The sequence below is a fragment of the Lagopus leucura genome, unplaced genomic scaffold (assembly GCF_019238085.1).
Source record: "Lagopus leucura isolate 7727_CA_CO unplaced genomic scaffold, USGS_WTPT01 Super-Scaffold_100002, whole genome shotgun sequence".
Classification (NCBI taxonomy): Eukaryota; Metazoa; Chordata; class Aves; order Galliformes; family Phasianidae; genus Lagopus; species Lagopus leucura.
This window is the reverse complement of record NW_024962263.1, coordinates 38335639-38350346: the sequence shown is the minus strand read 5'-3', so window position 1 is coordinate 38350346 and position 14708 is coordinate 38335639. Positions and strand designations below refer to the sequence as shown.

At 34.2% G+C, this 14708-nt stretch overlaps 1 protein-coding gene across 3 annotated transcripts in view; it reads right to left on the bottom strand.

Annotated features, from left to right (window-relative positions):
• The window catches only part of CDH19 (cadherin 19), a 97264-nt gene that overhangs the window by 45849 nt on the left and 36707 nt on the right, over positions 1-14708 (bottom strand). The window contains exon 1 of one of the 3 annotated variants that reach the window (XM_042869398.1): positions 11610-11860. The exons of 1 other annotated variant lie outside the window; for it this stretch is intronic. Coding sequence is in view for 1 of the 2 variants with exons in the window: in XM_042869397.1 (XP_042725331.1) it covers positions 7136-7166 (31 nt within the window). In the remaining variant the exon portion in view is untranslated. Of the gene's footprint in view, positions 1-7135; positions 7228-11609; positions 11861-14708 lie in introns of those variants that run through there. One more of the 3 variants, XM_042869397.1, reaches the window with a different exon arrangement.

The window sequence follows — 14708 nt, the reverse complement described above, 5'->3', positions numbered from 1 at the left end:
CCTCAAATTAAGTTCTTACTGAAATTTGTTTGTATGGATACCTCCCTCCTTCAAACTTTATTTGCAATTACCCTTTTTTCAGGATTCTGTCAGAGTTGCTGACTATTTAATTCATTACAAGCCAGCCAAAACTGGGAAGTCCATAGCATTGCCATAGTAACTGAACAGACAAAGACTTAATTCATTAGTTTATATAAGTGAGAACTCATATCCTGAAGACAGTAATGGTTATAAATTATGTATGTCTATAAAGTCCACTGCTAATGGATTATATATATTTAATTAATAGGTGGCAATTCCTTAATAGTGAAAAATGGGCTATGACTGCCCCAGACTCATTCAAAACTGGTTTTGTGTTGGACAGTAAGCCAATCAAGAAGCCAAGGGAAATAAAAAGGAACAAGAAACTACAGTAACAGTAATGCTTTCCATGTGTGCTTTTTGTGTTAAGAAAAGCTATGAATCATACTATTAACTTATTAACTGCTTATTTTGAAGAAGACTGAATCTCAGCTGCAAAACTCCATAAGGCTGTATAGATTTAGAGTAACATTTCATTTTAAATTTTGCAGACTGTTGAGAACAACTGACCTGAAGTTAACTATTATTATTGCCAGCCTACTAACATACTTTTTAGGGATATTGCTAGTATAACAAGAAAGAAGTGAAGGAGCAAAACTGAAGGAAAAATCTCTTGAAGATTTTTTTATGAATCACATCACTATGTCATAGGCAGCATGAATTGCTTAGGGGCACTAAATTCTGTTGTACTAAATGAAAAGAAAAGAAAAGAAAAGAAAAGAAAAGAAAAGAAAAGAAAAGAAAAGAAAAGAAAAGAAAAGAAAAGAAAAGAAAAGAAAAGAAAAGAGGGTTACATAGTCACCACATGCACATTTAATTCAAAGAGCAGACTGACACATATATTTCTCCCTAGATGGAATTCATGGAATTCATGTTTTTAGATTTTATCTTGAGTTTCATGTTTTGTTTCATATCAGGCGATTTGGGTCCATTAATCAATACTTGCCCAGGTCTTGTGGAATATTCACTGAAGGTAATTTATTCAAATGTCCACCTCTTGAGAAAAGGTAAAACCTCAAGGCTGGAATGCACTGGATCATCCGTTCAGTGATAGTTCCCTAAGACCTGAAACCCTAGCTGTTAGTAAATATCAGGGGAACCTAGAATTATAGAATTACAGAATTACAGAATGGCTTGGATCGTAAGACCAGCTAGTTCCAGCCTCTCTGCTGTGGGCAGAGTGGCCAACCACAAGATCATGAGTATAATCCAGTATACTGAATCTAATAGAGAGAAGAAAAAAAAAAAAAGAAAAAAAAAAAAAAAGGAACATGGAATGTGGAGCAGTCCCATGGCTAAACTCTGTGATCATCTTGCAAGGATGGAGACTTGATCATACTATTGGAACCCATAAACAATCTTGCTTTCATTAGCCAGCCATGAAACAGTAGTTAAAATATGTTTCTGAGTTAATTTTGCAAGACAAAGTTATGTTTGAATGGAGTCACTCAGGCTCTACTTGAAAGTGAGAGAATAGTATAAAGATGTCTTAATTGAGAAAGAATTTGAGAGCAGAAGGATACCATCACAGACAAGCAATGAAGATATTGTCACAGGCAAGCTGGGATGAGTCAACGAGCAGAGCCTCTCTCCCCCATAATAAGGACATCTATTGGGTAAGATTCACACATTCAGTTATGCTGAATACTACCCTGGGAACCTTAGACACCTCTGTAGATGTATTCCATAATTTCATGCAGTTGTAGTTGGATGTATTATTCATGTTCCTAGTTAACCTCACATGCTTTGCAGACAGTGTATTTAACTCTGTCAATCCAAAAGAACCTGTAATCTGTTGCGATAATAAACTGCACTATTCACTAATCTAGCCATGAGGGTTCTCATTGGGCACAGACAAATTCTTTACAAGTGGCCATTAGAGCCAATTTGAATGTAATTAGACAAACTGGTCAGTGAGCTATTTGTGAATCTGTAATCATGACAGTTCATATACTGAATGCAACTGGGCTTATTGTGCTGAATGGGACATCACTCAGAATCTAAGTTCAACCACTCCCAGTCCCTCGGATACCTGAAGACAGCTGGAACTTAAGGAATTTTGTTTTCTGCCAAATTTCCCTTTTCACACAACACTTCTAACACTGTATCAGTGGGATGAGGGGAACAGGATGTGGAAAGCTATTTAGAGAAATAAAAGGATTTTTAACAAAAAGGAAAGAAAACAGGAAACAGATATGCCACCACCATAAATTTCCATTGCTATCTCATAAAATAATAGAAGTGTTTTCTATTTTGTGATTTGGGATTGGTGTTGTTTGGGGTTTTTTATTTTTTTATTATTATTATTTAATTATTATATTGATTATAATTATGATTATGATTATGATTTTCCTCCATGTATGTGATCTTAGGTAAGTTCTGCTTTTTCCAGGAAGATCTAATTGACTATAAGTTAACATAGCAACTGCCTTAATAGTAATTTTCCTCTTATTTCCTTTCTCTGTCCTTCTCAGTACAGTACAATAATTTTTTTACTTTTGAGATCTCTTCTGAAAAGTGTTTTTATTAAATGATATCCTGTAATAAAAGACTGCTGAAAGAAAACCAGTCTATAAGTTTCTTTTCTTTTCAAAAAGATGTTGAACATTGAATTAAGTATGTTAAACTCTCAACAACAACAGCTGATTTTAATAAAAGTATCTGGCCTGCAGAAGCTTAGACTTGAAAGATTGCTCTGCAAATCAGTGCTTAAATCCCAGGAATGTATTTAACCGCTTGTACAAAGCAATATACCAACATAATGAATGGAAACGTATTTTTCTATGCAGAGTATTTACTGAAGGAGAAATACTTTCATTAAAAAAAAGAAAGAAATGACTGTAAGAAACACACACACACATTCTTCAAAGGAAAAGAAACAGCATGCCAACTGGAATAGGGAGCAGATTGATTTTAGATCTTGTGAACTTGGCTTTCAAGATATCTCGCCATCCTCTCTACACAATCAGTTAAGCTTTCCAAATGCACACAAATATTTAAAAAAATAGAGCAGTAATATTTTTTTAAATTAAAACTATCTTGGGAAACATATTTTACCTTGAGAAAACGGGGAAAATCTGAACTGTTTCAAAGTTGAGTTATTGCAAGTTGATCAAATTTTCTGAAATGCCACAATAAATATATTTTCCTCTGTTAAGGAAAATTATTAAAAAAAAAAACAACAAACTTTATCTCATAGAAAAACAAATAGATAATATAAACAGGATAAGAGTGAATATTTAACTGCAGCTCATACCACTTTTTTTTTCTTCAAATATTGATGTCGAACTGGATGCTGAGATATTTACAGCAAAGATCAAGTAGAGATCAAGAGGATTTTGTACAAAAGCAATTTTTGAAGAAAATATGATATAGTACCAATATTTTAGCAATTTAATCTATTTGGATTTACTGTGTCACTGTTATGGAAACACCAATCAATTCAGTGTACCAGCCACATAATTCACCTACAATAAGCATCCTTCACCTTGAATAGGACTTCCTTCACCAACTATCACTACAATATGGTTCTATATTTAAAAAAGAAAAAAAAATCTTTTTGTACTAAATGGTAAATGAACTGTAAACAGTCTCCTTATAATTCCACTATGTTGCCCATCCACAATTCTCTTAAATCTACCATTTAAAATATTTTTGATAACACCACTGTTTCTGACTACTTTTTTCTGCTCTTATATCATCCATTTTGCTGTCAGCCCTTCTTGTTTTTTGCACCTATGAACTAACAATTTGCTTGCTGTGAATTGAACACATGTAAAATAAATAAATAGATAATGGATAAATAGATAATATAAAAACCCAGGGTAGTTTGTGCTTGCACCAGAACAACTGAAGTAGAATGTTTGAAGCAGAAAATGCATGTAAGGCAAGAAGGAGACTGAGATGCTTATGGCATGTTTAAGGCTTCAGCTCCTTGGGCAGGTAATTGTTTCATTTACAACCAAGCTTAATCATATTGCAGGGCTTCTTCCTGTGTAGCATTCAGTTTGTAGGGAACTCTAATACAATATAAGAACTCCTTCCAACTTCACTACATGGAAATCCAAATGTTTGCACTTCATATCATTCAGAGAACATGTTCCAAAACAATGTTTGTTTCCTGACCATAAAGCAAAGACATTAAAAGAACTGAAAGAAAATACGTATTTCCAGATAATGTCTTCTCATTTTGGTACAATTTTGTAGCTGATACTTAAATATTGCAAATATTGGCTCAATGTACGAACAAGCACAAACTAAACAAAGTATCAGAAATTTCTAACTAAGATTCTTCATGGCTTTTTCACACTTTATAGAAAGAATTCTTTGAATGAGTTGAGTTTAATATAGTAAATTAACTTATATATGTTATTATCAGCAAATGGCAAATTAAACTCAAAACTGGTATTCCAGTAAAAAGATTTCCATGTTATGTTTGTAACTTCTAGATCCTTCTAGTAAGCTGCTGTTGAGGTATGTTCTCTAGAGGGTTTTAAGACACTGTCTGCAGTGGTGGATCCCTGAATGACATTTTTATTTCAACTGATTAAGTAGAAAATAGAAATTATGGAGGTTTTTGTTTTCTTTTTTTTTTGGGTTGGGGGGGGGGGGGGGGCGTTTATGTACATAAAAACTGTGTAGTGTAAATTTTAGTTTTATAAAACTCAAAGAAGCTTTTTTATTTTTTTCTATTGGGAGAGGGATGGGAGGATATATAACTTTAAATTTGAGATTCTGGACTGATTTGTAACTAATCATGAAACAATTTTGAACCATTTCTTTTAATCTAATGGTTAACTTCATGAAGCAGAGCAAAACAACTTTTGAAAAATAAACCTTCTGTAATTTGCCAGCAACGGAGAAGCAGCCTTCATGCCTGATCTTGGTGGTGTGACTAGCAGCAGGGATGGTCTGGCTTAGCATCCCCCACTTATCTGCTTTGTCCAGCTGCAGGAGGCAGCAAGCCATCAGAGGCTGCTGAGACTGTCACCTATGGTTCTCCTGTGCATCAAAAAATCAATGTGTCTGACGGGCAAATACTTTATATTGTCTTTTACAGAAATGAACTTGCCACCACTTGACAGCATTTCAACCTTTTGCACCTATTAAGGAAGGAAACATTAATTCTGTTCTCTTCTCTCTAGGTTTTTCTATATACTACCTCTGACCGTGTCCTAAATGAATCAAGAAATCAATTTGCAGCCCCTCTGCCTCAGTTAAATCAAGCTTATTCACAGTTTCTGCTGAGTAAAAACAATATTCAGCTCTTCTCTACAGGTATCTGCTGCCACTTTGACAAGGTCTATCAAAGCCTTGACCAGTGTTATGATGTCCAAAATGTACCATTTCCCCTATATTTTTTTTAGCCTTACTTGTAACACTTATATTATTGCATTGCTTTTGTTAATAATATCTACGTGAAACAATTCTTCTCCCAGAATCAGTGCCTATTAAATATAACTATTAAATGAGGTGGAAAAATTAATGCTATTACTAAAAGAAGAAAATATAATATAAAATAAAGTCCCAGAATGCTTCCCACATGCAAGAAAATGCATATATTTGAGGGCTTGATTTGATTTCTCTTGATGTTCTTGATTTGATTTTCTCTTTTCTGCTGAGACAATTGTTTCAGTTGCAGGAAATTATTTATTATTTAATACTGTAAAGACTCTGTGTAATAAGAATTGATTATTATTTTTGTGTTGTTTTCTTAATACTGAGTTGCTGAGAGCACAGTTATTCGTTTGAGTTGTTGATGATAGAAGAATGCCTGGTAGTGACTTTTCATTATTTAAAGAGGAGCTACAGGAAAGAAGGGGACAGACTCATTAGCAGGGTCTGTAGTGATAAAACCAGAAGAAATGATTTCAAGCTTAAAGATGATAGATTTGGGATATAAGCTTCTTGGATATAAGGGAAAACTCTTTTACAGTGAGGATGGTGAGGCACTGGAACAGGTTGTGCAGAGATGTGGGAGATACTCTGTCCCTGGAGTCGCTCAAGGTCGAGGTGAACTAAGCCCTGGGCAACCTGATGTAGCTATGGATGTCCCTGTTCATTGCAGGGAAATTGTACTAGATGACCTCCAAATGCTCCTTCCAACTCTAAGGATTCTCTGATTCTCTGATTCTACAAGAACTAACAAGCTCTGCTCATGAAGAAAAGGCCTCAGAATCTGACCTTGGACTAGGATGTGAAGAGGCTCATATTTCCATTGCGGATAGCTTGCAGTATCACCCCATGTTAGCCTCTCCTATTGATGCACATTCTTTGATTTTTACTACCTATCCATATGTGTCAGCAGTGCTAGGACATGAACCCCAGTTGGACCCACTGTGCTGGAAAGAGCCGCCCTGTTACTACAACAGTGGTTCATCCTGTGTGCAGTCACTCAGACAGATATGGCCACAGGCATATGTGCAGTGAGAAATTACTTGCATACGAGTGGGAAGATCCAAGGGGGAATAAAAACACACCCCAGAGACCTCAGTGATGGCTCCGTCTTGGACTGCAAGACATAATAGCAGCAACAGCCGTGCTTATCTGCCTGATCTAAATTTCAGTGATGCGGTCTGTTGCAGCATGGGACAGAGGAGCCATGTTTCTTGTAAAATTACGTGTATTAGTTGAATGATTAAAATTTTTGACCATCTGAGCCCATTCAATTTCCACAGTGAAGATCAAATTGATCTTAAGTCATGGCAGTCTTTGAGACTGGGTTCTCTTTTCCTGTAATCGTAAGAGGGTAGAAATCTCTTCTTGAGACTAAAAAATGGCTGATTTAAAGAGCTGAGTAGAACAACATTACACGTAAGGCACCAGAAAATAGTCTAATTTTATAACATTTGCACAATCCTAAAAATGCTCATATGAAAAGCTTAGCAATCAACACAGTTTATCTCCATATGACATTTCCAAATTCTATTTATGTATTTCATGGGTCAATCTTTTACAAAAATAGCTTTGTACACCATCTATCTAATGATCTGGCATTTGAAAAAATTCAATTTATACGTTAAATTTGATGTGAGAGGAAAACCAATACACTTACCACTTCTTTGTGATGTAAGTCTGGATGTCATCCTAATTTGTCAGGAAACATCTTTCTATATTCCAGGGGTACAACAAGGGATATAAAGTAACATAAATCATTCTGGCTCATCTATCATTGGGATTTATTGCTAAAGGTAAATTTTGACCCAGCCACTATATATTCCAGAGATTCATAAACAAGAGTACTAGCAACATCCTAATCTTCTCTGACAGTTATCTGCATCACATGGAAGATGAAAGAGTGAGAGATCAGTCATTGGAGGATGAATAGGGCAGTAACTTAAACTAGCACTGTTGTCCAGTTTACTGACAAAGGGGCTGCAAATGCTTGGACTAGAGTCTGTGCAATAGCAGGACAGCTAACAGCTTCAGCAACTTCAGCTTAAAGGAAGTGCTAAAACTATCACATTTCTATAAAAACAAACAAAAAAACACACACACAAAAAAAACCAAGAAATGGTAAAAGATAACTTTAAAGAAACAGGTACATGATTCCTGTATCAAACAAACAAAAAACAAAACAAAACACCAAAAACAACTTCAATCAATCAATAATCAATCAATCAATCAATCAAAAAAAAAAAAACCAAACAGAAAAGCCCAAAACCTTGGCTGAATTCCATTAAATTCAATTGCAATTCTCTCATTTTCCTTTTTACATACTCTCCTCACATTATTTATTTGTTGTATAATTATAGACGTTCTCTTGTAATTCTTTGTGTCAGAAAAACATAGTTTCACTACCAGAGCTGAGTAAAAGTAATTTTTACAGTGATGATGGACTCTAGGAGAATATGGTAGTTTTCTGTATTCTTTGTGTAGGACGAAAGAGAGTCCGAATTTGCACCATTTGGAGAAAAAAAATACCATTTAATAACATCTTAATGTCATGGATAACAGTCAAAAGACATATGATTGCTCCTGGGCTGCGTTCGTAATCTCAAAAATGCATGTGAGCAAGGATGACAGAGGGCTTCTGTTCCTGACTGCACATTCATGGCAATCGCCACAGAAATACATAATGCAAATCACAATTTTCTGTTTATGTACATATATTTACACATCTGTTTTCAATAAAAATTCCAAAAATAGGCAAAGAATTATAGATTATATGAACCTTCAGTGCTACTGCATTACAGTTTCTCTATTCTGTTTATGGACATTTTTGGCAGTTTTCTTGAATTTTTTAGAGAGATTTCAGATGGCAAGAAAGCACAGATTAACAATTTCACAGGGTTTTTGTTTGTTTTTGTTTTCTTTTTTTTTTTTTTTTTTGTAACTAACAGGCTTAAATACCATGTGTAATTGACTCCTAAAAAGTCTATCTTGTTCATTTTGACCAAACCTGTATGAGAATGAGAGCAGGATGTTTTTAATATTTATACATAGAAGTCTTTAATATATTTTAACGCAGTTGCAAAACACTTTACATATAAAATTGTTTACCAGAATTAAACTTCAAGAGCTTAAAATTGTTATTTTCATTACCTGTATCATCTATTCCTGTCTTAAAGATCTGTAAAACACTGAAAAAATGTGTGTTCTCCAGGGAGATTTTATCCTTATTTTACTGAATCAGAATAAATACTTCAGGCCAGTGATCAGTCATAATGAATCAAGTTATTTTTTGCTAATTACATTTTACAATTTACTCTAGTAGGATTTTTTTTGGTCTTCACTGTGTCAAAATTCCTTGTAAAAGTAAACCAGGAAAATATCAAGTGACAATTCACATTTCCTCTAATGTTTTATCAATAATTTTGCCACTTAGAAATTGGAAAGTGACAATAGTAGGAATGCAAATTAAGTTTATTCATCACAAATTTAATATTGTAGCAGAGTAAGATATTATTGGCAAACTTAATTCAAGTATTACTGTGCTTTTATTTGTAGCATTATGTTTGCAGACACAGTCTTTTACTGTGGTGCTAGGTGCTTTGTTTTTTTTTCCAATTGAAGACCCATTGTGCTGTTGCTTATTTGAATGTCTCTTGTTTCATTGACTTAGAAAGAGTTTGACGTAATAGCTAGAACAGTGGTCTGAGAACTGGAGATTCTAATTTAATAACACTCTCCATCTACAAAGTCTTCACAAAGTTTATGTCCCTGATAGTAAGGCTGGGAGTAATGTCCTTTTGCAAACACTTAAGAGTTGCTGCTTGTTAGCACCAGCAATTGTAATTCTTTTTATACTGAGGCAAAGACACTGTGGAGAAGAGGTTTGTATGCTTTTATATCCAAGCATAATTATGTTCCCAGCTCTGTCCCATGTGGTCTTACTGACACTGCTCCATCCTCATTAACTTCTTCTGTAATGGATATCCACCTTGTCTGCTTAGCAGGGCTCAGAATGAAAGTTTCCACAATACTTGTGCTCCTTTTGGCCAGTATAATTGACCACACAGCACATGCTTGCTTGTTCATCTTCAGAAACACGTATTTTCCTTGGGTATGTATGTTGAAAGGATGGATAAGGAATACATTCTGTTATCTTTTCTGCTTAGCATTGTGGCTCAGAAGCACTTATGAACATAGTTGATACAGAGAGAAGATTAAGAGACAATGGTAGAATAAATTTTTACTGCCAGTGGTAGAAATCAAGACTTTCTGTGACTTGTAATATAAATACAACCAAAATAATGCTTTTCACCTACAATGGAACTAAAACTCTGAATTATGCATTGTATTGCTAGATTTGTTGGTAAAACTACAAGTTTGTAATTAAACAGATTCTAAGTAGACAAATTAGGATTAGTGCTGAACCAGAATTTCCCCTGTGTAATTAAAATCGATATGATGCAAAGGCCACAGTATGAAAAAAAATTATGTCAAAGAGTTATAAAGTATCAAAGCAAAAAAAAGGGGGGAGGGAAGGGGAGTGGGGAGCCAACGATAAAAAGCAACAAGGAGCCTAAAAGATGAGAACATGAAAAATCTGCCCTATAGCATGCTACATACTGCCTTATTAATTCAATATAAAAATGTGCAGGTATTGCCTGATGTTCAGTTTAGGTTAGTAATTACAAATTATTCTGAAACAAGGAGGCAATGTCTTGAATTCATTTTTAAATATTCAACATTATACACATTCCAAATGTAAGATATGCATTAAAACATCATAAATTATCTGAAATAAGGTATAAATCATAACATTTGTGCTCTAAAAATGTGTGGATTTCCATGGTAGGGCTGTAATTTTTATTCTTTGATTTTAAGCTTCTTTTCACAGAATGCTTTGTGGGCAAGCTGCTTTTTCTTCCTCCCTCCTCTTTCCTTAAAATTGAATCCAACAGTGGGTTTTCATTGTCTTCTAGTTCTTACGTCAGTGTGTTTTTCAGACTGTAGAGAAGCATAAATTCCAAACTCCAGACACAGGCCTGTCTGTATTCATTTTATGTAATTGCTTGGTTCAACACTTCTAACAGGAAAAAACTGAACACTGAAACGTATCTTTATAACTCTCAAAACGAAATCCACAGACCAATTTATGTACCTTAGTGCAAATTTATCCTCCTACAAATCAGAAGTAGTTTGTCTGAAATGATTTTACAACTGCAAATGAATTTAAATTACAATTTATTAAAAAGTAATGACATAACTCAAATGCCATTTAATTCTATCAATTTCATAACAAAATAATCTGTGAAAAATGAGTGAATTGACAGATATTTAGCATTTTAATAACAGTGCATAGCTATTAAAAATTTCTGGGTTATACTTTAATGCATACATCTCAAATAGAGGCTAATCAAACAGTTTAAACATGAAAAATAAATCATAAATATACATTCTAACAGCATACTATATAAATATTTTGATAGTATATATATTGCACTACTCTATGAAAATTTTGTTTATTGAAAAATTGCCATTTTTCATTTCAGATCCAATAAAAGTAAAAGAATCTTTTTTTTTTTTTTTTTTTTTTGTCTGAAACATTTTGCAGTTAGTAGAGGTAGAATTATAAAGAGTAGCAAAACTTGATCTAAAGCTAGGACTGAGCTGCATTTTAAGAAAATAGATTCTTATTGCTACAGTAAAATGGAGAACAGCAAAACAAGAAGTATTTCAAAGTATTCCTGTAAGATAACAAGTTTTCACTCTAAGCACTGTAAGCACATTTTAATGGCAATTACTGGCATGAGCATAGATGAAGTCTTCACAAACAATCTGCCAGAGGAGGGGCTCTTGCAGAAACAGCTTGATAACCAGCATGAACATTTTAATGTGCAAGTTGTGCAGGCATAGCAATGTTTTCACTTAGTAAATCCAACTTAGTTAAATTTCAGCACCAAGTGGAGCTACACAACAAACTCAGAGGAAACAGAAAAAGTTGTTTTCTCCTTTTAGAAGTTTTGGGTGGCTTCTGGCTTTGTCTTTGTCTGTCATGGATTTTGCATTGGAGACATCCAGATAAATATTTTCAGTTTAATTTTTGAAGATAACAATGACAAAAAATATAAAAATCTTACCTGTGTAATCTCAGGGCCTTCAATGTTTGGAGAAGTGAGTATCGTTAAAGTCAAATGAAACAACAGATGAGGAGAAGTAAGAAGTTCTTTTTAACTTCACAGATCCTTGAAAAGCTTTAGGAGTTACAGCTTCCTGCCAGTATAAGTCACTCCTGCTTTTATTTTTGAAAACTCACAGTACGACACTGCATACTGCACGCTATTTTGGGTGCCCTGAGTAAAACTATGAACACAGGCACTTTTGTGCAAAACATCATAAGGCCTCTCTGATGTTCATTCAGAGTTCAGAATTAAAATGCAGAAGGCTCTAGCAAGAAAAATACGAGCTGATTTTCTTGTTCCTAGTGGAAAAATAAAGTACTCCCTGGCAAGTAACCAAGGTGGTGGGAAGGTAATTCATTTTGTGTGAGAGTACTTTGCAAGTGAAAAGGATATGCCCTCTGTTTAGAGATTAGTCAGGGAAACAAGTAATCAATTTAGAGTAGTCACAAAAGTTAGTGAAAGAAGAATTTCTGAAATCCTTTATTTCTTTTTTTTTCTTTCCTTTTTTTTTTTTTTTTTTTTTTTTTTTGCACTCTAGACTTTTTATTTTCCCCAAAATAATTTAGTTTCAAGAATCATAAAATCTCAACAATGAGAAGGAAACAAAAACAGCAATGCAATATAGTTGAATGTATTTATGTATTTTCTTATGTATTTTGACAGCTTTTCTTGCAGTTGTCTATAAAAGATGTTTTTCTATTAGCTAGAATTGTTTCTTTTTCTTTTTCTTTTTCTTTTTTTTTTAACCATCTGAAAAAATAAGGAGATGGTATAAGCGTCATTAAAAATAATTTTAAAGCACTGTTGAATAGGAATGTATTTCTTTCATTGAAATGAAGTTTTATGTTAATTAGATTTAGGAAATTTTGAACAACAGTTTATATTCTTCTTGTACTCTCCTTGCACACTCAAAAAGAAATTAAGGATACTTTGGGACTACACAAGAGATGTGGATTACAGTAACAGTTCTGTAATGATTATAGTAGATAGGTTTATAGGTGAGAGAATATTAGCGCTACACAAGTATTATGCTAGGCCAAGAGGCTTTTTGAGAAGTCTAGAAAGTTAAAACAACAACCGTGGTGTTTTTCCAGACTTAAATGTATCCTGCTAATGATAAAACTAATCTAAGTAAATAAAAGCAAGCAAGAACAAACAATATTCTGTTCTGGAGTTTTCCTGAAGTTTCCATTGGTGACTTCAGGAATGCCTTCTCTTTCTTACTTCTTCCTCACTCAGACAAAGAAGCTTTAGCATCTATTCCTATGTGGAAATTGAGAAACTTTTATATGATTGTTTATCACATTTTTTGCATATTTATTTCTAAAAAGGAACAAAAGCAAGTTCAGCTCTGCATATCTTGCTCAGACATTCAGAAATCATGGCCAGAACACAGAAGACAGTATATAAGAAAACGTGATTCTTCAGTATATGTAATACATTAGTCTCACTGACTTACTAGTGCTGCAGCATAGGTGACATTTCATTCTCCAGAGCAGGATTAAGTAGAAGTATGTGAAGGAAAAGGATAAAAGCATTGCTGACAGTAGTTAAACAAGGCGTGTTCATTTGCTGAGCATGCTGTCTTTTCACAGGATATCATGTAAGATATGCCATCTGAAGGGAATAGAACAGAGCAGTAGGAAAGAAGGCAAAATGGGAGTGTTTGCTGAAGAGATTATGAGGCGAATTGACAGCAGAGAGAAGGAGACTTTTAGCAGGATACAGTTACTGTGCAACATAAGGACAAAAGAAATGAGCTATGTAGTCTGCACCTTAAAAAAGGCATACAAGAAGACAAATTCCAAAAATTATGAAAGAAACATTTTTCAACCAAAAGAAAAACACATGCATACACACGAGGTAGCATTCTCATATGACAAACAGTCTCCACTTCTCTTTGCCTACACATCTGTTTGCAATAGGCTTTTTTATATTAACATTGAAGGGATATAATTTTGACTGCCACATACTGATGAAAACATTTACCCTGTCAGAGATTTCTTTGGGTTTTTTTTTTTTTTTTTTTTTCTGGTCTCATAGACCATGTTGTTTCCTGCAGAGAAGAAGCAGCAATATGGCAGCTTTCAGCTACTAGAATCACTTTGGCTGTTGACACAGCTTCCATTTAAGGTATATTTAAAAGCTTAAAATCATCTCACTCTACTGGGAACATCTGTTACTCACTGCCAGTGGAATTAGGAATGGAATCAGAACAAATCGACTGACCAGTTGGAAGGGAACATATGATGAACTTTGTGATTGCCTCAGCAAAATCTTGCTGGAGGTTTGGAAAAAATCTATAGCTATGACTGATCAAACTATTGTTCTGATCTACTATAATTTCTTGGAGAACTGATATAGACATTGGTTTGAGAATTGGTCAATTCAACCTCATTTGGAAAAGACATTTGTATATACATTTCAGTGGCCGAAAAATAACCCTGCTGGGTTTGTTCTACAAAATGAAATTAAATATTCCATTTTCAGAAATGTCAAAGGGTTGTTGTTTTAATGTTTGTGTGTGTGTTTTTTAATTAATCCCCGTGACATTTTCATTCAAAAATGTATGACATTAAATTTAACAAAAAAAAAAAAAAAGAGTTTCTTGTCTGAAGAACCTGAAAATGTCAGTGCTTTATGCTAGTTTTACCAGCTAAGAATAAATCATAGGTTTGAAATTGATGGCTTGAAAGACAATTGTGTAAAGAGAAAAGCCTTTGAGATGAGCCACTAGGTGAGGAAAAGATCCAACTGTCATCCCTGCTGCCAAGCAGAGCTGCATGGGAAGAAGAAAGCAAAAGGACAAAATATTTTCTTTTTGTCCATGGGAACTATGAAGCTTGCACAAGACAAAGTGCCCTTACTCTAATACCTGTGGACCACCCTTAAAGTCTAAATTTCTGTGGCTTTCTAGGAATGGGAGAGGGGAATATAATAAGACCATTTTTCTTGGAGAGCTCTTTTTTCTAGAATGAAAGCTAGAGTTTTCAATTATGGCCTGAGAAAAGGTCTTTCTCCCAACAAAAAAAGAAACTAAAATTACCATGCTTTCTT